The 27,785-nt window shown below is 45.4% G+C and overlaps 1 gene segment (V, D, J or C); it reads left to right on the forward strand.

Annotated features, from left to right (window-relative positions):
- The first annotated feature begins 1,171 nt into the window (after positions 1-1,171).
- On the forward strand, positions 1,172-26,570 carry LOC140719664 (Ig heavy chain C region-like). The segment is given in 6 exon segments: positions 1,172-1,366; positions 2,264-2,641; positions 5,600-5,917; positions 8,404-8,730; positions 15,598-15,901; positions 26,296-26,570. Coding segments are annotated over 6 exon segments (1,368 nt in total).
- The last annotated feature ends 1,215 nt before the right edge of the window (positions 26,571-27,785 follow it).

Here is a 27,785-nt window from a genome sequence, read left to right on the forward strand (position 1 = left end):
CACTCCCACCTGTGTGATAACCACCGTTGAAAAAGCTTGCTGAGGCATTGAGATTCAGGAAGGCATTATAGATGAGGTAAATGCTGGCACTTCCAATAATGCCCCAGATTTTGTGGGCAGATAAATTAGATCACAGCAGAAGATTGTTGGATTATTTGCCTGGAATTTTGCTTTAGGCCCAGGTTAGCTCCCAAAACGCAATCCCATTCCTCTGTGCCCGCAAATTATGCCTCCCTCTCTCTCTTTTTCTCTCTGTCTGTCTTCATTTCTCTCTCTCTCCCTCTCCCACTCTCTCTCTCTTTCTCTATCTCTATTTCTCTCTCCATTTTCTCTCTCTTTATTTCTCTATCTTTCTCTCTCTCTCTATTCTCTCTATTTCTCTCTCTCCATTTCTCTATCTTTCTCTCACACACAAACGCACAGACACGCACAGTCTTTCTCCACCGACACCCCACCCGCTTTCTATTTCTCTTTCTCTCTCTCTCTCTCTCACACACACACACACACACACACACACACACACACACACACACACACACACACACACACACACACACACACACACACACACACACACACACACACACACACACTTTCTGACGATCCCGCTTTACCAACCCGTCTCTCTGCTTTGCACGCACACCAGTTTTCGCGCACTGATCAACATCCATTCCATTATTTTGAACTTACTTACAATCAAACAATCGCCAATCAATCGCTCGTTATTAGAACGTGATAGGAAACCGAAGTACCCAGGGGGAGCCGCTCCACACATTCAGTGGGAGGGGGGAGAGGGTATGCATAAACCCCCACAAACCTCAGAGCCCAAGGTCAGGATCGATCCTGAGTATCTGAAACTCGGAGGCAGCAGCTGCTGCTCCACAATGCAACCCTTTCACGCCCGTGCTCTCTGTTAGCGCTTGAACCAAGGAGTTTTTGGCTCAGGGATAGCACCGCCTCTCACCCCTACTCTCAAACCACAAGCTGTGCGTATGGTGTAGTGAATCGTTGTGACAATTGTTGTGGTATTTTTCTTTTACCACTTTAACATATGCACCTGGCCGATGCCTTCGGTGAGTTAATAAATGGGTCGGCTACGAGAGAAACGCAGCAATGCAACTTTAGTGTTTCTGTCATTCTTTATAAGTGAGCCATTAATTCGTACATTGGACCCTAGCCAGGAGCCACAGCTCCATTCTGAGGAGGTCGGGATACAATCACCTGCCTTGGCTGTGGGAATTGAAGCGGATCCAGTTGAGTATACTGTCCCTGCTCACCCCGGAACCCCAGAAGCCCTCAGCCACTCCAGCCAGTGGCGGTGCTCAGAAGATGTGGTGGCTTTTGATACTGCCCGTTATTCAACCAGGTATAACCTCCATGGCAGTCCAATCGCGGCCTTAGGTCTGCCATCTCCGCCATTCGGCCCGACGTTCCAACCTAGCTGATTTATTTATTCATTCATTCATTCATTCATTCATTGTTGTTTATTTAGAGATATAGCACGGAACAGCTCCTTCGGGCCTACGGAACGCGCTGGAACGCCCAGCACCCTGCCGTTTTGATCCTGTTTAATCACAGGACAATTTACAATGACCAACTAACCTACTAATTATTTTGACTGTGCGTTGGAAACCGGAGCACCCGGAAGAAACCCACGAATACATGTGAAGAACGTGCAATTTTTCTTACATAGGACGCCGGAGTTGAGCTCAGAACTTCGAAACCCGAGCTGTAATAGCGTCGCCCTAACGGTAACGCTGGCGTGGTGCCTTGTTATTCCTCTCGCCCCCATTCTCTTGCTTTCTCTCAGTAACCTCTGACGAAAGTGTTAGGTGAATATCAGATCAGGTGACCGGTTCTGCACTACAGGACCCCTCCAGTATGCTTACCCCCGTGAAAGTGAGTCTGGATTGGTGGCGGTGGGAGGCAATATATATTCTGTTGAAAGTTAGCACAACCCGAGTACGAGAAACTGACAGCTATTCACCAACGAGGTCAGATTTAAGCGCAGAAGGAGGCGAATCAGCCCTTTCGGCTTGGGTTGGATCTTTGTTCCGAGCTCCATTACTCTCTCCATGTTAACTCTCCAGATTCCAGCCCACTTCAATAATTATCCAGCTCCCTTTGTGAATTACAGTTCAACCGGCCATCCAGATCACTACTCCATGCATTAAGGAAAATGATCTTTGCTTTTCTTTCTGTCTGTTGTTTTCCGCCCGCTCTGCTTCGCTCTAAATGCTTGTGCCTCTGGCTTTAACTGCAGGCCTCGTTCTGGCTGATGACACTCTGTACATATCCCCGATATCCACAAGCCGTCGCGAAAATGAAACTGTGACGCTGGATTGCTTCACTTCCAGGAATCTAGATGACCACTTCTTCTTCTGGGGGTCCGCAAAGCCCACGGACCAGTTGATCTCGTGGATCCTGTTCTGGACTCCGGGTTTCACCGAGCCGGTGTACTCGGAACCGAGGTCAAGCAGATTCATTGGTTCCAAAGACTGGACGAGCAAGAAGTTCTCCCTCACTATTCAGGACCTGCAGCGGGAGGATTCCGCCAGGTATTACTGTGGAACCTCCAACTCCTACTTTTCCTTGAGCACCGACTGGAGCGGGTGCGGAGTTACGCTTACTGTAGACGCTGGTAAGTGCCCTCTCTTTCTGTTTGTCGGCATCTGCCCTAGGGTGGGGCCACAGTGCCGTGGCGAGAAAATGCTGTACTCTCAGAGATCATGGAATCCGTTTTGAGAGGCAAGAAGAGGTTCTCTTGACTCAACTTCAACAGAGTCCGCTGAACTCAAAACAAAGGGTAGTGGAGTTAATATGAATGTAGAACATAAGAGACCAGATCTGGCCAATCGGCACCTAGTATCTGTCCTGTAATTTAATAACATCGGCCATCCGCACATCAGTTTTCTTGCACTAATCCTATGGCTCTTATATCTAAAATATCCATAACATCCTGTAATATCAAACAGTATAATATTTACAACTCTTCCATCTGAAAACACCTATGTCTTACATCTTATAATATCTACAACTCCTACATCCTACAATAGCTATAATTCTTAAATCCTATAACATAATTGATGCACCATCAATAACTCTCGGAGACATGAGGCGAGATATCGGCTTTATTGGCTGGAAGAAAGAACAAACAGCAATTGACCACCATACTACATCCTGGAGATTGAGGGCAGGGCCCAGGCTCCAATCGCCTTTATACCGGAGTCTGTGGGAGGAGCCACAGGAGCAGTCAGCGGGGGTCAGTGGGAGGAGCCACAGGAGAAGTCAGGGGGGGGGCGTGTCCAGACAGGTATATGTAGTTCACCACAATAATCCACCCAGCAAAACACACTCAGAATGCTAAAGGATTTCAACATGTGAGGCAGCATCTATGGAAGTAAAGAGTGAACGTTTCAGGCCAAGACCCACCATCTGGATTGGAAAGGAAGGGAGAGCAGAAGCCAGAATTAAATGGGAAGGTGAAGGAGTACAAGCTGGCAGGTGACAGAAGAGACCGGATGTGGAGATGGTGGGTGGGCTGGGGGGGGGGGTGGGGGTAGGTAGCGATGAAGTGAGAAGCTGGGATGTGACAGGTGGAATGAGCACGAGGCTGAAGAAGGAATTTGATAAGGACCATGGGAGAAGGAGAAGGAGGAGAAGCACCAGAGGAAGGTGATGGGCGGGAGAGGAGAAGGGAAGGGGTAAGAGGGCAGCCATTATAGGACATGAAGAAAGGGAGAAGGGGGATATTGGATGTTCGAGAAATCGATATTCTTGCCGTCAGTTTGGAGGTGGCCTAGATGAAATATGAGGTGGTGTTGTTCCAAACTGAAAGTAGCCACATCTTGACAGCAGAGGAGGCCATGAACTGACATGTCAGACTGGGAATGGGAAGTAGAATTCAAATGGTTGGCCACTGGGATATTCAAACTGTTGCAGTAGACCGAGTGAAGGATCTCGACCATCCATGAGCCTTCTTTAGGACCAGACATTAGTCTTATATTATTAGAATTAATTAGTTAACATACACTTAGTGGCCACTTTATTCGATACAGGAGGCAGCAAATAAAGTAGCCACTCAGTGTATACGGCGACTGAAGATACTGCTCATGATTTGTTCTCTGTCTCTTTCTAGCCTAGTGCATGGTTTGGGTTACCTTGTTGTAGGAAGGGTGGAAAGAATCGTTACGAGAAATTTGCTTCGACCTGTGGGACTGAGATCTAGGTTGAGAGATCTAGAACTTTGTACCATGGATTGTAGGAGGTTGGGGGGGGGGGGGCAACCTCGAAGAGGTGTATAAAATCATGAAGGGTAGATGGAGGATGAGAAATAATCGCGCAGTTGTATATGGTGACATTTATAAACCTACTTTGAATTTTGAACTTTTTGAATACACTCAGTCTTTATCCCTAAGTCAAGGGCATAGTTTTCAGCTTTGTGGAAGGACATGGACAGCAACTTCCCCATGCAGAGAGCATTCTGTATGTGGAGCACACTGCTGAGGAAGTGGTTGAGCCAGGTACAATGGCGACATTGAAAAGATATTTGGATAACCTTATCTATAGGAAATATGGCGGATTTGGCCAAGCGAGGGGAAATGGTAGAATTATTAAACAAAGATGAAAGAGAATGGGAAAATTAGAATAACGAATGTTGTAATATTTTTGGGAACAGAGAGTACAGCCTTAGGAGAGAAGAAACTCCCTTTAGAACAGAGACAAAGAGAAATTTCTATCGCCAGAGAGTGGCGAATCTGTGGAATTCTTTGCACAGACACAAGGATGGCCAAGTCATTGAGAATATTTAAGGAGGAGGTGTGCAGGCTCTTTATTAGTAAGGGTGTCTAAGGCTGCGGGAGATGCTGGAGAATTGGTCTAAGAAGGAAAATAAATTAGTCATGTTGGAATGACCGAGAAGACGATGGGCTGAGTGGCCTTATTCTGCTCATATGTCTTATGGTCTAATGGTGGTGGGACAACGCAGAGGAAGCTGAAGTTACCCGAAGGAAAGAAAACTGAATTAAAACAGTCTAATGGGTTTGCAGATTTTACACGAAAAGCAAGGAATACTCAGCTAGCCTGGCGGCGTCTGCGTAGAAAGAAACAGAATTAGTGTTCCAGCTCGATGCCAGGACCGACTGAGCCTCCTACAGCAAGAGGGAATCTGCCGGTGAAGTTCAGCGGGTTAATCAGCATCTGTGGGAGGAAAGGAATAGTAAGCATTCCTAAAATTCCCTGGCAGTAGATTGTTCCTGCAGATTTCAGCATTGACATTCTCTAGTATCTCGGTCTGCCTCGTATATTCACCTTTCTTTCCCTCTTTCACTGCATCGTAAAACATTTTGCACTTCGAACCTTCTCGTTCAACCTCAACTGAAACTTGGCTCTTCTCACTGGAGGGGGGGGGGGCGGGTTCTGACTGACCTGTCATGTGTTTCTCCTGGTTTTATGCTGAATTTCAGATATCTAGCCACCGCGAGCTATTTTTATAGCTGTTCATGTAAACTGGTAGGTGTAATTATTTATGAGTTAGGCCTACTTGCCCTGCGTGGGTTAAAGTCCTCGGGACAGGTTAACATTGTGTCTTTTATTCTAGCCCCTCCCCAGTCCCCACCAGAGGTATACTTGAACCATCCGAGCCCCAAGGATGTTCTCGAGCATCAGGAAATAACTTTGCTCTGCGTGGCTGAGGACTTTTACCCCGAGCCCATCTCCATTTCCTGGTGGCTAGATGGAGAAGAGGTGGACGCAAGGGTTTCACATTCAGTTTCGCTGCTGGGGCCCAACGCAACCTACACCAAGATTAGCAAGCTGACGACCAGCACGTCCCAGTGGATCAAGGGTTCCGTCTACGCCTGCCACGTTTCTCATGACACTCTTCCCTCACCCATCACCAAACAAGTCAGCAGTGCCGGTAAGTGCAGATTTTGACTTACTGTGGGGTATAATATGGTGTGCAGATAGGCTTGAAACTGGTGTCCCTTGCGCTGTCTCTTGTGATACACACAAAATGCGGGAAAACTCAGCAGGCCAGGCAGCATCTATGGAAAAGAGTAAACAGCAACACTTCGGGCCGAGACTCTTTATCCGGTCTGCTGAGGCCCTCCAGCATTTTAAGACTACAAGACCATAAGATACAGTAGCAGAAATAGGCCATTCAGCCCATTAAGTCTGCTCTGCCATTCAATCATGGGCTGATCCAATTCTTCCAGTCATCCCCCATACCCTTTGATGCCCTGGCTAATCAAGAACCTATCTATCTCTGCCTTAAATACACCCAACAACTTGGCCTCCACAGCAGCTCGTGGCAACAAATTCCACAGATTTACCACCTTCTGACTAAGTTAATTTCTCCGCATCTCAGTTCTAAATGGACGTCCTTCAATCCTGAAGTCGTGTCCTCTTGTCCTAGAATCCCCTACCATGGGAAATAACTTTGCCTTATCTAATCTGTTCAGGCCTTTTAACATTAGGAATGTTTCTGTGCGATCCCCCCCTTATTCTCCTGAACTCCACAGAATACAGCCCACGAGCTGCCTGACGTTCCTATTATGGTAAACCTTTCATTCCTGGAAACATTCTTGTGAATCATCGCTGAACCCTCTCCAATGTCAGTATCTCCTTTCTAAAATGAGGAGCCCAAAAATGCACACAATACTCCAAGTGTGGTCTCACGAGTGCCTTATAGAGCCTCAACATCACATCCCTGCTCTTATATTCTATACCTCTATATTTGCCTATTCACTTTGCATTCACCTTCTTCATAACCCACTCAACCTGGAGGTTAATCTTTAGGGTATCTTGCACAAGGACTCCCAGGTCGGTTTGCACCTCTGCATTCTGAATTCTCTCCCCATCTAAATAATAGTCTGCACATTTATTTCTTCCTCCGAAGTGCATAACCATACACTTTCCAACATTGTGTTTCATTTGCCACTTCTTTGCCCATTCCCCTAATCTATCTAAATCTCTCTGCAGGTTCTCTGTTTCCTGAACACTATCCGCTCATCCACCTATCTTTGTACCATGGGCAAATTTATCCACAAATCCATTAATGCTGTAGTCCAAATCATTGACATACTTCGTAAAAAGCAGTGGCCCCAACACCAATCCTGTGGAACTCCACTGGTAACCGGCAGCCAGGCAGAATAGGATCCCTTTATTCCCACTCTTTCTTTTCTGCCGACCAGCAAATGCTCTACCCACGCTAGTAACTTTCCTGTAATTCCATGGGCTCTTATCTTACTAAACAGCGTCATGTGCGGCACCTTGTCAAATCCAAGTACACCACATCTACTGCATCTCCTTTGTCTACCCTGCTTGTAATTTGCTCAAAATATTGTAGTAGGTTTGTCAGGCAGGATTTTCCTTTCAGGAAACCATGCTGGCTTTGGCCTATCTTGTCATGTGTCTCTCATCCCTAACAATCAATTCTAACAACTTCCCAACCACTGATATCAGGCTAACAGGTCTATAGTATCTTTTCTGCTGCCTCCCACCCTTCTTAAATAGTGGAGTAACATTTGCAATTTCTATTCATCCGGTACACTGTCAGAATCTATCAGTTCTTGAAAGATCATCGTTAACACCTCCACAATCTCTCTAGCTACTTCCTTCAGAACCCAAGGGTGATTTCCGTCAGGTCCAGGAGATTTATCTACCATCAGACCATTAAGCTTTCTCAGTCTTAATTTTGTGTGTGTTGCTCGTAATTCCAGCATCTGCATGTTTGCTGTCCCTTGTGTATTCCATCGGTTCACTATATATATCCCTCCACTGTATATATAGATATCTATATATCTATTCTATTCCCATTTTCCCACATTAGCTCCGTTGCCTCCTTAGAAGGTAACATGAAGCATGGCTCCAGGGCAACATCCCGTACACCATTAATCTTCAGGCCACGCCAATCAGCGATTTGTGCTGATATGATTTTTTGTGATAATTTCTGAGACACCCACTCACTGATACAGGAAGAGCATTTTCCTCTCCACCATCAACTTACTGAATGGACAATGAACCCATGAGCGCAGCCTCCTTTTTCACTCTTGTGTTTGTTATTTTTCCTCTCATTTAGCACTGCTTATTTAGTTTACATATACTTCTTACTGTCATTTATAGCTTTCTCTTATTATGCATTTCAATGCACATCTGCCACAAAACAACATATTTCACTAAGTATGCCAGTGATATTAAACCTCATTCTGATTCTGTCAGCATATGCTATTGTATCAATATGCCATGTGCGCTGTGTGTGGCTGTATGTATGGTATTTTGCACCTTGGCCCTGGAGGAATACTGTTTATCTGTATGAATGTGTATGATTTAATGATGACTCAACTTGAGCTTGAACATGAGTAACACTTGCACATTAAGCATTTGTAGTTCTGATTGCGACAGGACAATACCCGATGGCGCCCAGGATTCATCTTTTACCACCGACCCTTGAAGAAATGGACATTAAGGAGCAGGCTACCATCACCTGCCAGGCAACGGGCTATTACCCCGCTGAAATCTCCTTCCGCTGGTTTGCTGATGGCAATCCGGTGCTCACAGACATAAAAAGCTATGCATCCGTTCTGAATGACAACGGTACCTATAGCTCCCAGAGCGAATTGGTGACATCTCCAGAGAACTGGAACCAAGGCTCAGTGTACTCATGCAGCGTTCAACACATTTCACTGCCAAGTGGGATGTTACAAAGCATTAAGAGGAAGGACACAGAAGGTAAGAAGACTCTGTGCTTCTATTGGCCTTGGCCATAACGTGAAAACTAAATCCAGACTTTATTCCACAGAGTTTAAAAAATTGTGAAGAGGTTCAGAGCATAAGACCATGAAACATAGGAGCGCCAACATTCCATCATGGTTGATCCCGGAATTGCATTCAACCCCATACACCTGCCTTCTCACCATGCCCATTGATGCCCTGACTGATCAGGAAATGATCAACTTCTGCCTTAAATATACGCTCAGACTTGGCCTCCACCACAGTCTGTCTCAAAGCTTTGCACAGATCTGCTACTCTCTGGCTTTAAAAACATCTCAACCTGTAAATTAACCTTCTGGGAATCTCGCACAAGGACTCCTAAGTAACATTGCACCTGTAATGTTTACATCTTCTCTCTGTTTAGATAATTGTCTGTGCTATTGTTCCTTTTACTAAATCGTATTGCTTCCTCAGCACTCCCAACCCTTCCAACCCTTCCAACCCTTCCACCTATCTTCATATCATCCATAAACTTTGCCACAAAGCCATCAATTCCATTATCCAAATAACTGACAAACAATGTGAAAGGTAGCAGTCCTAATAATTACCCCTGAGAAACACCACTAGTAACTGGCAGCCAACCAGAAAAGGCCCCTTTATTCCCACTCACTGCCTCCTGTCTGTCAGCCATTTCTCTATCCATGCCACTATCTTTCATGTAACGCCATAGGATTTAATCTAGCTAAGCGGCTTCATGTGTGACACCTTATCAAATACCTTCCGAAAATACAAGTGAATGACATCCACTGCCTCCCCTTTGTCCACCCTGCTTGTTACTTCATCGAATAACTCTAACAGATTTGGCAGGCAAGATTTCCCTTTACAGAAACCATGCTGACTTTGACTTATTTTATCATGAGTCTCCAAGTACCCCAAAAGCACTCCTTAATAATAGACTCAAACAATTATTTCCCAACCATTGAAGTTAGGCTAACTGGCTTGTAATTACCTTTCTTTTGCCTTCTTCCCTTCTTAAAGAGTGGAGTGACATTTGCAATTTTCCAGTCCTCTGGGACCATGCCAGAATCAAGTGATTCTTGAACGATCAAGACCGATGCATCCGTTATCTCTTCAGCAACCTCTCTCAGGATTCTATCTGGTCCACATGACTTAACCGCCTTAAGACCTTCGAGTTTGCCGAGCACTTTTCCTTTGTAATGGCATTGGCACTTACTCCTGCTCCCTGAAACTCTGGCACGCTGGTGCCTTCCACAGTGAAGACTGATGCAAAGTACTTATTAAGTTCATCTGCCATTTCTTTGTTCCCCTCCCCCATTACTACCCCACCAGCATCATTTTCCACTGGTCCAATATCAACTCTCACCACCTTATTACTCTTACATACCTGAAAGATCTTTTGGTATCCTGCTTTATATTATTGGCTAGCTTGCCCTCATATTTCAGCTTTTGCTTTTTAGTTACCTTTTGTTGGATTTTAAAAGCCTACCAATCATCCAACTTCCCACTCACTTTTACTACCCTATATTACCTTGGCTTTTATGTTGTCCTTTACTTCCCTTGTCAGCCACGGTTGCTATTTGATAATTTCTACCTGGGACATATCTATCTTGTGCCTTGTGAACTATCCCCAGAAGCTTCAGCCGTCTCTGCTCTGCCGTCATCTCCATGAGTATCCTCCTCCAATCCACCTGGGCAAGCTCCTCTCTCATGCCTCTGTAATTCGCTTTATTCCAATGTGATACTGATACATGTGACATGTTTTCCCTCTCAAATTGCAGTATGAATTCAATCATATTATGATCACTGTCTGCAAAGGGTTCCTTTACATTAAGCTCCCTAATAAGATCAGGGGTATTACAGAATACCAATCTAAGTTGGCCTTTCCCCGGTAGGCTCAAGCAGAAGCTGCTCTAAAAAGCCATCTTATTCAACAAATTCTTTCTCTTGCGATCCGACAGCAACTTGATTTGCCGAATCCCCTTGCATATAGAGGTCCCCCATTACAATTGAAACATTACCCTTATTACTTGCTCTTTCCATCTCCCTTTGCAATCTCAATCCCACATCTTGACTACTATTTGGAGGCCTGTATATGAGTCCCATAATTGTTTTTTACACCTGCAGTTTCTTAACTCCACTCACAAAGTTTCGACATTCTCTGACCCTATGACACCTCTTTCTAAAGATGTAATTCCATCTCTTACCAGCAGAGCCACACCACCACCTATGCCTTCCTGCCTGTCCTTTTGATACAAAGTATATCCTTTGAGGTTATGTCCTCAACTATAGCCTTCCTTTAGCCGTGACTCCGTGATGCCCAGAACATCAGACCAACCGACCACGAGTTTGTCCACCTTATTCCGAACACTATTCATATTTAAATACAGCATCTTCAGTCCTGCATTCTTCGCTCATTTGAATTTTGCCTCTATGGTACAATTTAAGTCTTTGCTGTCTGCAGATGTACCAAATCATTGTTGTGTCCTTCCTTACATTCATGTTACACCTAGCATCTACTGGTAAACCTGCTAGCTCATCCTCAGCTCCATCATACTGCTTCCCATCCCCCGGTCATATTAGTTTAAACTACTTCCGACATCTCTAGTAAACCTGCCCACAAAAATATTGCTGCCCCTCAGATTGAAGTGTAACCAGTCCCCAAACCCTTGATAGAGGTATACAAAATTATGCAATGTATAAATAGGGTAAATGCAAGAAGGCTTCTTTTTCACTGAGGTTGGGTGAGGTGAGAATAAGAGGTCATAGGTAAGGGTGAAGGGTGAAATGTTTAAAGAGAATATGAGGAGAACTTTGTCACTCAGAGGGTGGTGGGTGTGTGGAAAAGGGTGCCAGCGGAAGTGGTGAATACGGGTTTGATTTCAACATTTAAGAGAACTTTGTATAGGCATAAGAATGAGAGGGGTATGAAACACTATGGTCCGGGTGCAGGTGGATGCGACTGAGCAGATTAATAGTTCAGCATGGACTAGATAGGCCAAATGGCCTGTTCCTGTACTGTCATGTTTTATGACTGTGTGACTCTGAATAGGGGAGCTAATTAGACCATTTTTTTGCCACAACCAAATACCTGAGACTGGGTCAATGTAGAACCATCCACTGTTTGTATTTTCCAAACTGCAATCTTTTGCAGTTTGACTTCTAACCAGGTGTTTGTGACTGTCAGTGAAAATGGGTAAACATGTTAATGATGAAACTTCAGAAACTAAAGCGTCAGCTCTTTCTCATTCTCCAAAAATGCTGCTTGAACTGCCTAGTGTTCTGTAGTATTTAAAATTAACATTAATTCTTATTATTCTGAAACCTGGTGTATCGCTAGGCCATAAGTTAGGATGGATCCGTAGACTCTATTTAATTTTAATTTGAAATAAGCATATCTGGTAGAACAAGACTCTGTTGTCCATTTAAACCCATGTGAGTGATTACCCATACATCTTTGGAATGTGGAAGAAACCGGAATACCCGGAGGAAGTTCATATGGTCACAGGGAGAAAGTACGAACTCCTTACAAAGAGTGACAGGAACTGAATTTGGGTCGCTGGCACAGTAACAGCATTACTTTAACTGCTACACTACCGTATCGCTTCTACCTGTAGAAACAGAACCTGCGAAGTTAGGGATGAAACAGGAACACAGATCCACAGAATTTTACTGGACACGGAAACAGGATTACAGGGGTGAAGTGGCTTATTTCTGCTCTGATATGGCTACTTAACTACCCATTGTGACTGACACGCATGAACAGGTTGAAAAGGCTTGTGTGGTGTGGTCCTGCTCTAGATACCAGATCTCGCACATTTACTCTATTCTCACACACACACATAAACCAAAGCGGTTTATATTATACCTATCTATACATATACTCACTGGCCAATTTACTCCAATACCTAATACTCATAAAGTTACCACAAGTGTATATGTGTAGCCTTCTGCTGCTGTAGCCCATAGACTTCAAGTTTCAGCATCTTCTGAGTTCAGAGATGCTCCTCTGCACATCACTGTTGTAAATGTGATTATCTGAGTTTCCTTCCTGCCAGCTTGAACCAGCCTGGCCATTCTCCTCTGACCTCTCTCACTAACAAGGCATAATTGGCCACAGAAATGCTGCTCACCGGATTTTATTTATGTTTTTCCATGCAATTCTTTGACAGACAGACAGACATACTTTATTGATCCCGAGGGAAATTGGGGTTCGTTACAGCCGCACCAATCAAGAAATATAGCAATATAAAACCATAAATAATTAAATAATAATAAGTTAATCATGCCAAGTGGAAATAAGTCCAGGACCAGCCTATTGGCTCAGGGTGTCTGATACTCCTAGGGAGGAGTTGTAAAGTTTGATGGCCACAGGCAGGAATGACTTCCTATGCCGCTTAGTGTTACATCTCAGTGGAATGAGTCTCTGGCTGAATGTACTCCTGTGCCTAACCAGTACATTATGGAGTGGATGGGAGTCATTGTCCAAGATGGCATGCAACTTAGACAGCATCCTCTTTTCAGACACCACCGTCAGAGAGTCCAGTTCCACCCCAACAACATCACTGACCTTACAAATAAGTTTGTTGATTCTGTTGGTGTCTGCTACCCTCAGCCTGCTGCCCCAGCACACAACAGCAAACATGATAGTACTGGCTACCAGAGCCTCGTAGAACATCCTTAGCATCGTCTGGCAGATGTTAAAGGACCTCAGTCTCCTCAGGAAATAGAGATGGCTCTGACCCTTCTTGTAGACAGCCTCAGTGTTCTTTGACCAGTCCAGTTTGTTGTCAATTCATATCCCCAGGTATTTGTAATCCTCCACCATGTCCACACTGACCCCTTGGATGGAAACAGGGGTCACCGGTGCCTTAGCCCTCCTCAGGTCCACCACCAGCTCCTTAGACTTTTTCACATTAAGCTGCAGATGACTCTGCTCGCACCATGTGACAAAGTTTCACATGTGACAAAGCCCTGTACTCAGCCTCATCTCCCTTGCTGATGCATCCAACTATGGCAGAGTCATCAGAAAACTTCTGAAGATGGTAAGACTCTGTGCAGTAGTTGCAACTCTGGAAACTCTAGAGACTTGTGTGAGAAAATCCCCGGGAGATCAGCAGTTCCTGAGATATTAAAACGCCCCGTCTGACACCAACATTCATTCCAAGATCAATGTCACTTGATCATTCTTCTTCCTCATTCTGTTGTTTGGTCTGAACGACAACTGCAGCTCTTAGCAACACACACAAAATGCTAGAGAAACTCACAGAGCAGCAGCATCTAGGACAAAAAATGTACAGTCGACGTTTTGGGCTGAAACCCTGGCCTGCTGTGAGGATTACATTCCTTGACTTCTCTAGTGCCTTTAACACCATCCAGCCCAAGATCTTAAGGCACAAACTAACGGAGATGGAAGTAGACTCTCACATGGTGGATTGGATAGTGGACTACTTGACAGATAGACCTCAGTATGTGCGGTTGGGAGACTGTAGGTCTGACACGGTGGTCAGCAGCACAGGGGCGCCACAGGGAACCGTACTCTCTCCGGTCCTGTTCACCCTGTACACATCAGACTTCCAATATAACTCAGAGTCCTGCCATGTGCAGAAGTTCGCTGATGACACGGCCATAGTGGGGTGTGTCAGGAATGGACAGGAGGAGGAGTATAGGAAACTGATACAGGACTTTGTGATATGGTGCAACTCAAACTACCTGCGTCTCAATATCACCAAGACCAAGGAGATGGTGGTGGACTTTAGGAGATCTAGGCCCCATATGGAGCCAGTGATCATTAATGGAGAACGTGTGGAGCAGGTTAAGACCTACAAGTATCTGGGAGTACAGTTAGACGAGAAGCTAGACTGGACTGCCAACACAGATGCCTTGTGCAGGAAGGCACAGAGTCGACTGTACTTCCTTAGAAGGTTGGCGTCATTCAATGTCTGTAGTGAGATGCTGAAGATGTTCTATAGGTCAGTTGTGGAGAGCGCCCTCTTCTTTGTGGTGGCGTGTTGGGGAGGAAGCATTAAGAAGAGGGACGCCTCACGTCTTAATAAGCTGGTAAGGAAGGCGGGCTCTGTCGTGGGCAAAGTACTGGAGAGTTTAACATCGGTAGCAATGCTCCTCAGACAGGATGAAGAGGTCAATACTCTCCAATGCCATTAGGCTTTACAATTCTACCGCCAGGACTTAAGAACTTTTTAAAAGCTATTATTAATGCTTTTGAGATAGTGATTTAGATGCATATCATATTTTTTACTGAGTTAAGTATTGTATGTAATTAGTTTTGCTACAACAAGTGTATGGGACATTGGAAAAAAGTTGAATTTCCCCATGGGGATGAATAAAGTATCTATCTATCTGCTGAGTTCCTCCAGCTTTTTGTGTGTGTTGCCTGGATTTTCCAGCATCTGCAGATTTTCTCTTGTTTGTAACTGAACCTCTTGACCATGTCGGGATGTTTTTATGCGCTGAATTGCTGCCATATGATTGGCTGAGTAGACATTAGCATTAACGAACAGGTGTACTGGTGTACCTAGGAAATATACGCCTAGCTAGACAGGCAGCGCATGTGGAGAGAGAAACGGTTGCTGTTTCAGGATAATGACCTTTCATTAGAATTAGGCTGCCCTGTTTCACTCCTGGAGACTGCCAAAGTTTTACACGAGGCAAGTCCGTCTTCTATTCACTTCAACCGGTAAAATAGTGCGCATGGTAGCAAAGGGCAGAACTGCGTCGCAAAAGGTAGGCGACAGTGAGGACTGACCAAGTTTTCACAGGTTTAATTGTCAGATTGATGAGTAAATCTCCGCACGAATCGGACCTCCGGCTCCAATGCATTAACTGTTTTATTTCCGTCGCCAACAGAGCAGAAACGGCGGACGCCAACAATCTCCTCTTTCAAAGTGGAGTCGGAGCAGAAAGTGACACTCGTCTGTTACGTGTCCGGCTTCTTCCCGGCCGATATCTACGTGAGCTGGAGGACGGACCGTGGTGTGCCGGAGCGGGGCGGGGTCACCAACTTCCCGGTGGTGTCGGACGCGAGCGGGACCTACAGCACGGCGAGTCAGATGAGCATACCCTTGTCGAATGTGAGCCGTTCGCGCACGTACGTCTGCGTGGTGGGACACGAGTCCCTCTCCTATCCTGGAGAGAGGCGCTTCCATCTGACGTAAGTGGACACCCCTACTGAAGCTGGTGTTGGCCGTGAGAAAGTAAGACAGGCCCGGCCTTCTGTCAGTTCTGTCGGACAAAGAGGGCATAAAGAAAAGCTTTTGGCACATTGCCCTTCGTAAATCAAAGTACTGAGTGCAGAGGAGGGGATGTTATGTTGAAGTTGTGGGACCGAATTCGGAGTATTGTGTACAGTTTTGGTGAACTACCTACAGAAAGGATGTAAACAAGGTTGAAGGGAGTGCAGAAAAAAATTACCAGGCGGAGGACCCGAGTTATTTGGAAAGAGGGACCGTGTTAAATATCTGGATCTGCGGCTCGATTACCTACAGTTTATTAGGGAGAGTGAACAGGAGATAGAGAGGAGCCACGGGGAATTAGTCACCCCGAGGCTGCAGGAGTTAGATAAGTGGGTGACGGTTAGGGATGGGAAGAGCTCAGATAGTAGAGAACACCCCTGCGGCCATCCCCCTCAGTCATCGTTATCTTGTTTTGGATGCTGCTGAGGGGGGTGACCCTGACAGAGGACGACCACAGTGATCGGGTCTCTGGCACTGAGCCTGGTTCTGTGGTGTAGAAGGGAGAGAAGAAGATGAGGAATGCGGTAGTCAGAGGGGATTCCACAGTGAGGGGAACAGACAGGAGGCTCTGTCAGCCTGATAGAGATACCCGCATGGTGTGTTGTCTCCCAGCTGCCAGTGTACGGGATGTCTCGGATCGGGTGCAGAGTATTCTGAAGGGAGAGGGTGACCAGCCAGAAGTCTTGGTACACGTTCGTACCAATGACACTGGTAGAAAAAGGGAGGAGGCCCTGAAGAGAGAATTCAGGGAGTTGGGTAGGGAGCTGACGGGCAGGACTTCAAGGATAGTAATGCCAGGATTGTAGCCTGTGAAACGTGCAAGCGAGTGCAAGAACAGCATCATCAGGCGTATTAATGTGTGGCTGAGGGACTGGTGTAGGGGGGGGGGGCTTCAGATTCCTGGATCACTGGGGCACATTTGATAGAGCTGTTAGGAAGGGTTTAAACTAATTCGCATACATGCGAAAGTGACTAGTCACAGAGATATCATCTTCAAGTGAATAACCACACCACATACCCAGGCAAGGGTTAACACATAAGTGGTGTCCACAGGATGTCCCGAAAAAAATCCACTCCTATGGATTATACAAAGAGACAGCCACACACACGTTGTGGTTCCGTGTGCCGATGATCAACCCGCCCTTGTGGGCAAAGGAGAGTTCCAAGCCTCAGCTGCGACAAACTGAAGCTATCGGCTTTTGCAGTCTCCCTCCCTCCCTCTCTCTCTCTCTCTCTCTCTCTCTCTCTCTCTCTCCTCTCTCTCTCTCTCTCTCTCTCTCTCTCTCTCTCTCTCTCTCTCTCTCTATAGACTGACTGACTGACTGCAGATCGCTCTCTCTCTCTAGACTGACTGACTGACTGCAGATCGCTCTCTCTCTCTTTCTATAGACTGACTGACTGCAGATCTCTCTCTCTATAGACTGACTGACTGCAGATCGCTCTCTCTCTCTCTTTAGACTGACTGACTGACTGCAGATCTCTCTCTTTAGACTGACTGACTGACTGCAGATCTCTCTCTCTAGACTAACTGACTGCAGATCGTTCTCTCTCTCTCTCTCTAGACTGACTGACTGAATGCAGATCGCTCTCTCTCTAGACTGACGGACTGCAGATCGCTCTCTCTCTCTCTAGACTGACTGACTGACTGCAGTTCTCTCTCTCTCTCTCTAGACTGACGGACTGCACATCGCTCTCTCTCTAGACTGACTGACTGACTGCAGATCGCGCTCTCTCTCTAGACTGACTGACTGACTGCAGTTCTCTCTCTCTCTCTCTAGACTGACGGACTGCACATCGCTCTCTCTCTAGACTGACTGACGGACTGCACATCGCTCTCTCTCTAGACTGACTGACTGACTGCAGATCTCTCTCTCTCTCTATAGACTGACTGACTGACTGCAGATCGCTCTCTCTCTCTCTAGACTGACTGACTGACTGCAGATCGCTCTCTCTCTTTCTATAGACTGACTGACTGCAGATCTCTCTCTCTATAGACTGACTGACTGCAGATCGCTCTCTCTCTCTCTTTAGACTGACTGACTGACTGCAGATCTCTCTCTCTCTTTAGACTGACTGACTGACTGCAGATCTCTCTCTCTCTCTCTCTAGACTGACGGACTGCACATCGCTCTCTCTCTCTAGACTGACTGACTGACTGCAGATCTCTCTCTCTCTCTAGACTGACTGACTGACTGCAGATCTCTCTCTCTAGACTGACTGAATGCAGATCGCGCTCTCTCTCTAGACTGACTGACTGACTGCAGATCACTCTCTCTCCCTCTAGACTGACTGACTGACTGCAGTTCTCTCTCTCTCTCTCTCTCTAGACTGACGGACTGCACATCGCTCTCTCTCTCTAGACTGACTGACTGACTGCAGATCTCTCTCTCTCTAGACTGACTGACTGACTGCAGATCTCTCTCTCTAGACTGACTGAATGCAGATCGCGCTCTCTCTCTAGACTGACTGACTGACTGCAGATCACTCTCTCTCCCTCTAGACTGACTGACTGACTGCAGTTCTCTCTCTCTCTCTCTCTCTAGACTGACGGACTGCACATCGCTCTCTCTCTCTCTAGACTGACTGACTGCAGATCTCTCTCTCTCTCTAGACTGACTGACTGACTGCAGATCTCTCTCTCTAGACTGACTGAATGCAGATCGCGCTCTCTCTCTAGACTGACTGACTGACTGCAGATCACTCTCTCTCCCTCTAGACTGACTGACTGACTGCAGTTCTCTCTCTCTCTCTCTCTCTAGACTGACGGACTGCACATCGCTCTCTCTCTCTAGACTGACTGACTGACTGCAGATCTCTCTCTCTCTAGACTGACTGACTGACTGCAGATCTCTCTCTCTAGACTGACTGAATGCAGATCGCGCTCTCTCTCTAGACTGACTGACTGACTGCAGATCACTCTCTCTCCCTCTAGACTGACTGACTGACTGCAGATCGCTCTCTAGACTGACTGACTGACTGCAGATCGCTCTCTAGACTGACTGAATGCAGATCGCTCTCTCTCTAGACTGACTGAATGCAGATCGCTCTCTCTCTAGACTGACTGAATGCAGATCTCTCTCTCTCTAAACTGACTGACTGCACATCGCCCTCTCTCTCTAGACTGACTGACTGACTGCAGATCGCTCTCTCTCTCTCTCTCTCTCTCTCTAGACTGACTGACTGACTGACTGACTGCACATCGCCCTCTCTCTCTAGACTGACTGACTGACTGCAGTTCTCTCTCTCTCTCTCTCTCTCTAGACTGACGGACTGCACATCGCTCTCTCTCTAGACTGACTGACTGACTGCAGATCGCTCTCTCTCTCTAGACTGACTGACTGACTGCAGATCTCTCTCTCTAGACTGACTGAATGCAGATCGCGCTCTCTCTCTAGACTGACTGACTGACTGCAGATCACTCTCTCTCCCTCTAGACTGACTGACTGACTGACTGCAGATCGCTCTCTCTCTCTAGACTGACTGAATGCAGATCGCGCTCTCTCTAGACTGACTGACTGCTGATCGCTCTCTCTCCCTAAACTGACTGACTGCACATCGCCCTCTCTCTCTAGACTGACTGACTGCAGATCGCTCTCTCTCTCTCTCTCTCTAGACTGACTGACTGACTGACTGCACATCGCCCTCTCTCTCTAGACTGACTGACTGACTGCAGATCGCTCTCTCTCTCTCTCTCCTCTCTCTAGACTGACTGACTGAATGCAGATCGCTCTCTCTCTAGACTGACTGAATGCAGATCGCTCTCTCTCTCTAGACTGACTGACTGACTGCAGATCGCTCTCTCTCTTATGGTTAAGTTCACAGTTAACTCTGTCAGCCTGTGACTGACGTCATAGTCCCACCTCCTTTCGGCACTCGCTTAAAGAGACAGTCCACAGCAAACGAAAGCTATGGTTTTGTAACAGATACATGTGCGTTATGCTTCTCCCTCGCAAATTACAGTCATGACTAATCGAGAATCCATCAATCTCCACAGCTGTGTGTGACTATGAATTCCACAGATTTGTCGCCCTCTAACTAAAGAAACTTCTGCTCATCTTATTCTAAAGAGGAAGCCTTGTATTTTGAGTCTGTTCCGTCTGGCCCTAGACTCTGTCACTACAAGAAACATCCTCTGCAAGTCCACCATGTCTAGCCGTTTCAATATTCGATTGGTTTCAATGAGATTCCTCATTTGTCTCTTAAGTTATAGCGAGTACAGGCCCAGAACATTCCCAGGTTAACCCATTCATTTTTGGGATCATTCTCATGAATCTTCTCTGGACCGTCTGCAATGCCAGCACATTCTACTTTAGATATGGGGCCCAAAACTGCTCAAAATACCCCATATAGTCTAACACTTGTGCCAAGCTGTTTGGGTCCTAATGCCCTTCCCTTGGACAACATCGGTGGCGTGGAGGGGGGGGGACTTGCAGCTTGGACAACTGCCGGTCTCCCATACAACCCTGCCCAGGCTTGCGCCCTGGAGACTTTCCAAGGTGCAAATCCATGGTCTATCGAGTCTAACGGAGGCCTACTACTACTACTACTACAGTCTAACAACTGTCTTATAAAGCCTCAGCATTACACAATTGCTTCTATATTTTATATTCTCGAAAGGAATGCTAAAATTGAATTTGCCCTCCTCACCACTGACTCGACCTGCAAGTTAATCTTCAGGCATTCCCAAGTCCCTTTCCTGCTCTGATTTCTAAATTGTTCCATGTTTAGAAAACAGTCAACACCTTTATTCTTCCTGTCAAAAGGCATGAACATACACCTCCATACACTCTTTGCCCATTCTCCCAGTCTGTCTAAGTTCTTCTGCCAACTCTCTGCTGCCACAACACTAACTGCACATATAGTATGCAAACTTGTCCACAAAGCCTTCAATTCTGGCATCCAAATCATGTATGATGTGAAAATAAGCTGTCCCAACCCCGATCCCTGCGGGCTCACTTGTTACCAGCAGCCAACCAAAAAAAAAGGCCCCATTTATTCCCACGTTCTTCCTGCTGTCAGTCAGCCAATCTTCTAGCCATGCCAGTATCTGCCCTGAAATACATTGGTTCTTATCTTGTTAAGCAGCCTCATGGGTGGCACATGCTCAAAGTCTTTCTGCAAATCTAATGAGTCAACTTCCACCGATTTTCTTGGAAGTAACTCGTGCTGACTTTGGCCTATTTTATCATATTATTGTTGTGTTAAAGTCATTTAGTGCCTTTACTTCCAATATTATCTGCCAGTGAGTTAGTGTCAAAAAGTGCAACAAACAGACCCAATTCAATAAATAAAAAGAACCTATTTAGCAAACGGAGGGGTCAGGCTAGAACAACATCTCCCATTATGAGCAGGGGTAGATTCAGAACTGGACCATAAGACCAGAAGGTATAGTAGCAAAATTAAGCCATTTGGCCCATTGAGTCTGCTCCAGCATTTCATCATGACTGATCCATTTTCCCTCTCAGCCCCAACCTCTCACTTTCTCCCCATATTCTTTCACACCCTGACAAAATTATCAACCTCTGCCTTAAATATACCCAATGACTTGGCCTACACAGCCACCTGTGGCAATGAATTCCAGAGATTCACCCTTCTGTGGCTGAGGAAATTCGTCCTCCTCTCCATTATAAAAGGACACTCATCTATTCTTAGACTCTGGTCTTAGATTCTTCCACCATAGGAAACATCCTCACGGCATCCAAACTAGCAAAGCCGTTCCAACAACAACACACACAAAATGCTGGTGGAACACAGCAGGCCAGGCAGCATCTATAGGAGAAGCACCGTCGACATTTCGGGCCAAGACCCTTTGTCAGGACTAACCGAAAGGAAAGATAGTAAGAGATTTGAAAGTAGTGGGGGGAGGGGGAAATGCGAAATGATAGGACAATACCGGAGGGGGTGGGATGCAGCTAAGAGCTGGAAAGGTGATTGGCGAAAGTGATACAGAGCTGGAGAAGGGAAAGGATCATGGGACGGGGGGCCTCAGGAGAAGGAAGGGGTGGGGGGGGGGGGGAAGCACCAGAGGGAGATGGAGAACAGACAAACGACTAAATATGTCAGGGATGGGGTAAGAAGGGGAGGAGGGGCATTAATGGAAGTTAGAGAAGTCAATGTTCATGCAATCAGGTTGGAGGCTACCCAGCCGGTATATAAGGTGTTGTTCCTCCAACCTGAGTTTGGATTCATTTTGACAGTAGAGGAGGCCATGGATAGACATATCAGAATGGGAATGGGACGTGGAATTAAAATGTGTGGCCACTGGGAGATCCTGCTTTCTCTGGCGGACCGAGGGTAGGTGTTCAGCAAAACGGTCTCCCAGTCTGCGTCGGGTCTCACCAGTATATAAAAGGCCACACTTGTTAAGCAGCCCCATGTGTGATATTTTGTCAAAGGCCTTCTGAAAATCCAAGTACACGACATCCACCAATTATCCATTGTCTATCCCGCTTAATATTTTTTCAAAGAATTCCTTCATATTTGTCAAGCAGGATTTCCCTCAAGGAATCCATGCTGACTACACCCTATTTTATCACGTGCCTCTAAGTACCATGATACTACATCCTTAACAATCAACTCCAGGTCAGATTGGCCTATGATGTCCTTTCTGCTGCCTTTCTCCCTTCTTGAAGATTGGAATGATATTTGCAATTTTCCAGTTTTCCAGAACAATCCCTCAATCTTGAAAGATCTTTTCTAATCCCCGTGCAATCTCTTCAGCCACCTCTTTCAAAACCCTGTTGTGTACACCATCTGGTCCAGTTGATATATCTACCTTCAGACCTTTTGGTTTCACAAGAACCTTCTACCTTATAATGGCAACTTCATACACTTCATCCTTCTTGAACTTTTGAACTTCCAGCACACTGTTGCAAAATACTTCTGTAGTTCATCTGCCATTTCTTTGTCTCCCATTACTACCTCCCCAGAATTCTGATATCCACTATCGTCTCTCTTTTGCACTTTTTGAATCTGAAGAATCTTTTGTTATCCTCTTTAATATTATTGGCTAGCTTACTTTCGCATTTCATTTTTTTCATCTTAACTTTTTAGTTGTCTTCTGTTGGTTTTTAAGACCTTCCCAATCCTCTAACTTCCCATTACTTTTCACTCTATTATATGACCTCTCTTTGAATTTATGTTGGCATTGACTTTCCTTGTTAGCCACTGTTGTGTCATCTTTCCCTTAGAATACTTCCTCCTCTTAGGGATGTATATATCCTGCAGCTTCCAAATTGCTGCAGAAATTTCAGCCATTGTTGTTCTACTGTCACCCGTGTCAGATATCCTTTTCCAATCAATTTTAGCTAGCTCCTCTCTCATGCTTCTGTAATTCCCTTTACTTCACGTAATACTGATATATCTGACTTTAGCTTCTACTTCTCAGTTTTCTGGGTGAATTGTATCATATTATGATCTCTTGCCCCTAAGGGGTCCCTTTGCCTTAAGCTTTCCAATCAATTCCAATTCATTGCACAACAATCAATCTAGAATAGGTGATGCCCTTGTGGGCTCTAAAAAGCCATCTTGTAGGCATTCAAGGAACCAAGAGGGATTCAAAGATCCCTCTTGCGATCCAGCACCAACCTGATCCTCCCAATCTACCTCCTATTAAAATCCCCCATGACTATTTTAACATTTCCCTTCTGATATACATTTTCTAGCTCCCATTGTAATTTGTAGATCATCTCCTTATGACTGTTTGGGGACTGTATATTACTCCCATCAGGGTATTTTTACCCTTGCAGTTCCTTAGCTCTACCCACAACAATTCGGTGCCTTCCAACCCTATGTCACCTCTTTCGAATGATGTAATTTCTTTTTTTTAACCAACAGAGTGAGCCACCCTCTTTGCTTACTTGCCTGTGCTTTCAATACAATGTGTATCCTTGGATGTTAATCTCCCAGCTATAATCTTCCTTCAGCCATGATTCCATGATGGCCACAACATCATACCTGCAATTCTGCAACAAGTTCATCTACCTTATTCCATACACTGTGCACATTTAAATATAAAATCTTCATTCCTGAATTCACCCCTTTTGACTTTGTCCACCACAACTTATCCTGTTGACTGCAATTTTGCCCTATTGTCAGCCTCTCCTTAGTAGAAGTTTCACTACACACTGCCTCTGTTTGTAAGCCAACTACTCTATACTCAGCACTGTCATTCTGGTTCTCATACCCCTACCAAACTAGCATCAACCCTCCCGAAAAACTCTAGCAAACTTGCCCTCAGAGATATTGGTCTCCCTTGGGTTCAGGTGTAACAGTTCACTTTTGTACAAGTCATAATTTTCCCCAGTAAAGATCCCAAGGATTCAGAAATCAGAAACCCTGCCCCCTGCAGCAGTTTCTCAGCCATACATTCATCTGCCAAATCATCCTAGTCTTACCCTCACTGTCACATGGCAGGGGCAGTAATCCAGAGGTTACTACCCTGGAGGTCCTGATTTTCAGCTTTCTAACTTACTCCCTAAAATTGGTTGAATGGTCGGAAGCGGAGGGGAATGCTTGATGGTTGATTCTCCAGCTGGAGGCCTGTGACTAGTGGGGTATTGTTAGGACCTTTGTTATTCTTTGCTTGGATTTCAATGCAAATGTACAGTACATGGCACCATTAGCAAGTTTGCTGGTGACACTGTGTTGGGGGTTTTGTTGATTGTGAAGCAAGTTGTAAAGAGAGGCTGATCAGATATGAAGATGGGCTAAAAGTGGCAAATTGATTTTAATTGCGAGATAATGTTCCTTGGGCATTCAAACCAGGGTATGTCCTATACAGGGCACTGACGAGTATTGTGGAGCAGAGGGACAAGTACACAGTGTGATAAAAGTGGCCGCGCACAGTGACAGGTTGGTGAATAAGGCATTTAGCAAGCTAGCCTTCATCAGTCAGGGCATTAACTTTAGGAGCAGGGGCTTTATGTTGCAATTATACATCATTATGCGACCCCACTTGGAGTATCATGTACAGTTTTTGTCACCCTGCTATAGCAATGATATTGTCAAGCCACAGAGGGTGTAGAAGGAATATAAAAGGATACCACCTAGACTAGAGCAAATGAGATGTAGGGAGAACATGGCCATACTGAATCTTTAATTCCTTGGGTCATAGGCGGATGAGAAGTGACTTCCAAGAAGTTTTAAACTTATGAAGAATATTGATAATTTTTCTCAGGGTTGGGGGAGTTGAAGACTAGAGGACACAGATATTAGATGAGAGAAGTAACTTATTTACATTGGGTACCTGGAATGCGCTGCTAGAGCAAGTGGCAACATGTATGGTTGCAACATTTAAAGATATTTGAATACCTAAATGGAGGGAAGGGCCTGAATGGTTATGGGCTGAAGAAGGGCAACCAGGACAAGCAGGGAGAATGCTGTGGTCAGCATGGCCCCATTGGGCCAAATGGCCTGTCTCCATGCTGTATAACTCCATGACTAAAATATCTCTATTTCGATTTAAGATCAGAGGTGAAAACCTTTTCACACAGAGCATGAGTATACAGAACAAGATGCCAGAGGAATTGATGGAGGAAATCATTAGGAATTCAGACAGTCACGGGGATTGGGAACGTTTGGAGGGATATGGGCTGAAGGCTGGCAATTAGTTGGACATAAATGCTAGAGTTTCTGCAAAGGCTGGCAGTCTAGAGCAACAAACACAGCGTGCTGGAGGAACTCAGCAGGCCAGGAAGCAACTATGGAGAAGAATAAACAAACAGACAAAAACACTCAGCCTGATGAAGAGTCTCAGCCTGAAGTACCGGCTGTTTATTCCGTCTGTGCAGATTAGTTAGGCTCCTCGCAAATTTGCCATGGATGAATTCCATGCTTCATAGTTCTATGACTCTTGGGCTCTCTGACACAATTTTCCACCTGATCTCTCAGCCTTCTGTTGTTCCTCTGCCTTTGCAACCAAGAGAGCACCAGTATGTTTCTGAAGAGCTCTCATTAGCCTTCCCTGCTCTGGAGAAAACAGTTTGTTCCCCTCTCAGAGCTCTGATTCCAGTCCTGCTCCTTCACACCTTCCCCAGGGGTTAGGCCTTCATTGAAAAGATCTCAGAATTGCTTCTAATTTTCGAGAAAGGTGTAGAGAGAGGGGGGGAGAGAGGGGTAGAAAGAGAGAAAGGAGAGGGGGAGAGAGAGAGACACACACACACAGCGAGAGAGCGAGACAGTGCCTTAAATTTAAGGGGGATCATGCTACTATTCGTAAATCAGTCATTTGTAACACAGGGACAATGTCATTCAGTCTTGTGTTTGTGAGCTTGCTTCCTGTCTGATCTTTTGAAGTCACTCTCTCTTTCAGCTGAGGATCCCAAGGGCAGATTTTCTAATTGCCTGGAATTCCCACCGGACTGAACTGACCCAACCGGAGTGATATTTGTACTTGCCTCAAGAAGTTACCTTTCCAGTCCTGATCGAGAAGTAATAAACACAGTTATCCCTCTTTGATCTACCAATATTCTGTTAATTAAAAGCAGGCACGTATGCTTATTGAACTGTTGGCCTTTTGAATAAAAAACCCCAAAGTGTCCTTTCAGATCCTGCAAGCTTCAAATAAATCAATAACATTTTTGCCTATTTATTTATTTATGAATTATACCAATGGGTCAGAAAGCCAGCACACAAAATGACAAAGAATTACATGATGGTTTGTAATAGCAGGCTTTGGAATGAATTATACCAATGGGTGAGGAAGCCAGCACACACAATGACAAAGCATTACATGATGGTTTGTAATAGCAGGCTTTGGAATGAATTATACCAATGGGTGAGGAAGCCAGCACATGCAATGACAAAGCATTACATGATGGTTTGTAATAGCAGGCTTTGGAATGAATTATACCAATGGGTGAGGAAGCCAGCACACGCAATGACATAGCATTACATGATGGTTTGTAATAGCAGGCTTTGGAATGAATTATACCAATGGGTGAGGAAGCCAGCACACGCAATGACATAGCTTACATGATGGTTTGTAATAGCAGGCTTTGGAATAAATTATACCAACAGGTCAGAAAGCCAGCGCACGCAATTACAAAGCATTACACAATGGTTTGTATTAGGAGGCTTTGAAATGAATTCGCCAGGGAATGTGCTTCTGAAATCAGACCAGATGCAGCATAGAAACCAACTACTGATAGGCTGAAGGATTTAATTTGTAATGCTGCAAGTCATTGTTTGTTTCACCTGCATGTTAAATATCAGAATGCTAAACACCTGATGGTTCAGAGGATAATTCAGAGTGAGTGAGAAAATCTCACAATGGTAGCTGGGGACCAACAATGCAGCTGATGAAATAAATCATGAATAAATACCCAGAGATTGCAAAGTGGTCAGACTGGTGCTGACAGACACTCATGGACAAAAATGCTAATGTGTACCCCGTGCTCGACACCAGAACTGCACATTTAAACATCCTCTTGAGTGACACAACAGCTGAGGCTGGACAATTAACTCTGCACCCTGGATTTTGAATGGAAACAATGTTCTCTCCGGAGGGAATGATTCTTTTTTAGGATTGGCCTCATTTGTCATTCATGCATCGAAACACAAGTCTTTTCTTCTGCGTCAACGACCAACACATTTCAATAACTGCACTGGGGACAGCCCAAAGGTATCATCCACCCTAAGGTTTCAACATAGCATGCCCACAACTTAACATCTCTGACCTGAACGTCCTTAGAATGTTGGAGGAATGCTGAAGGAAACTCGGGTGGTCCCAGGGTGACCCTCCAGATGCCTTGCAGACAGTGGTGGGAATTGAAACCTGATCAGTGATCACCACTGCTTTCA

Source organism: Hemitrygon akajei, chromosome 2, assembly GCF_048418815.1.
Source record: "Hemitrygon akajei chromosome 2, sHemAka1.3, whole genome shotgun sequence".
Taxonomy (NCBI): Eukaryota; Metazoa; Chordata; class Chondrichthyes; order Myliobatiformes; family Dasyatidae; genus Hemitrygon; species Hemitrygon akajei.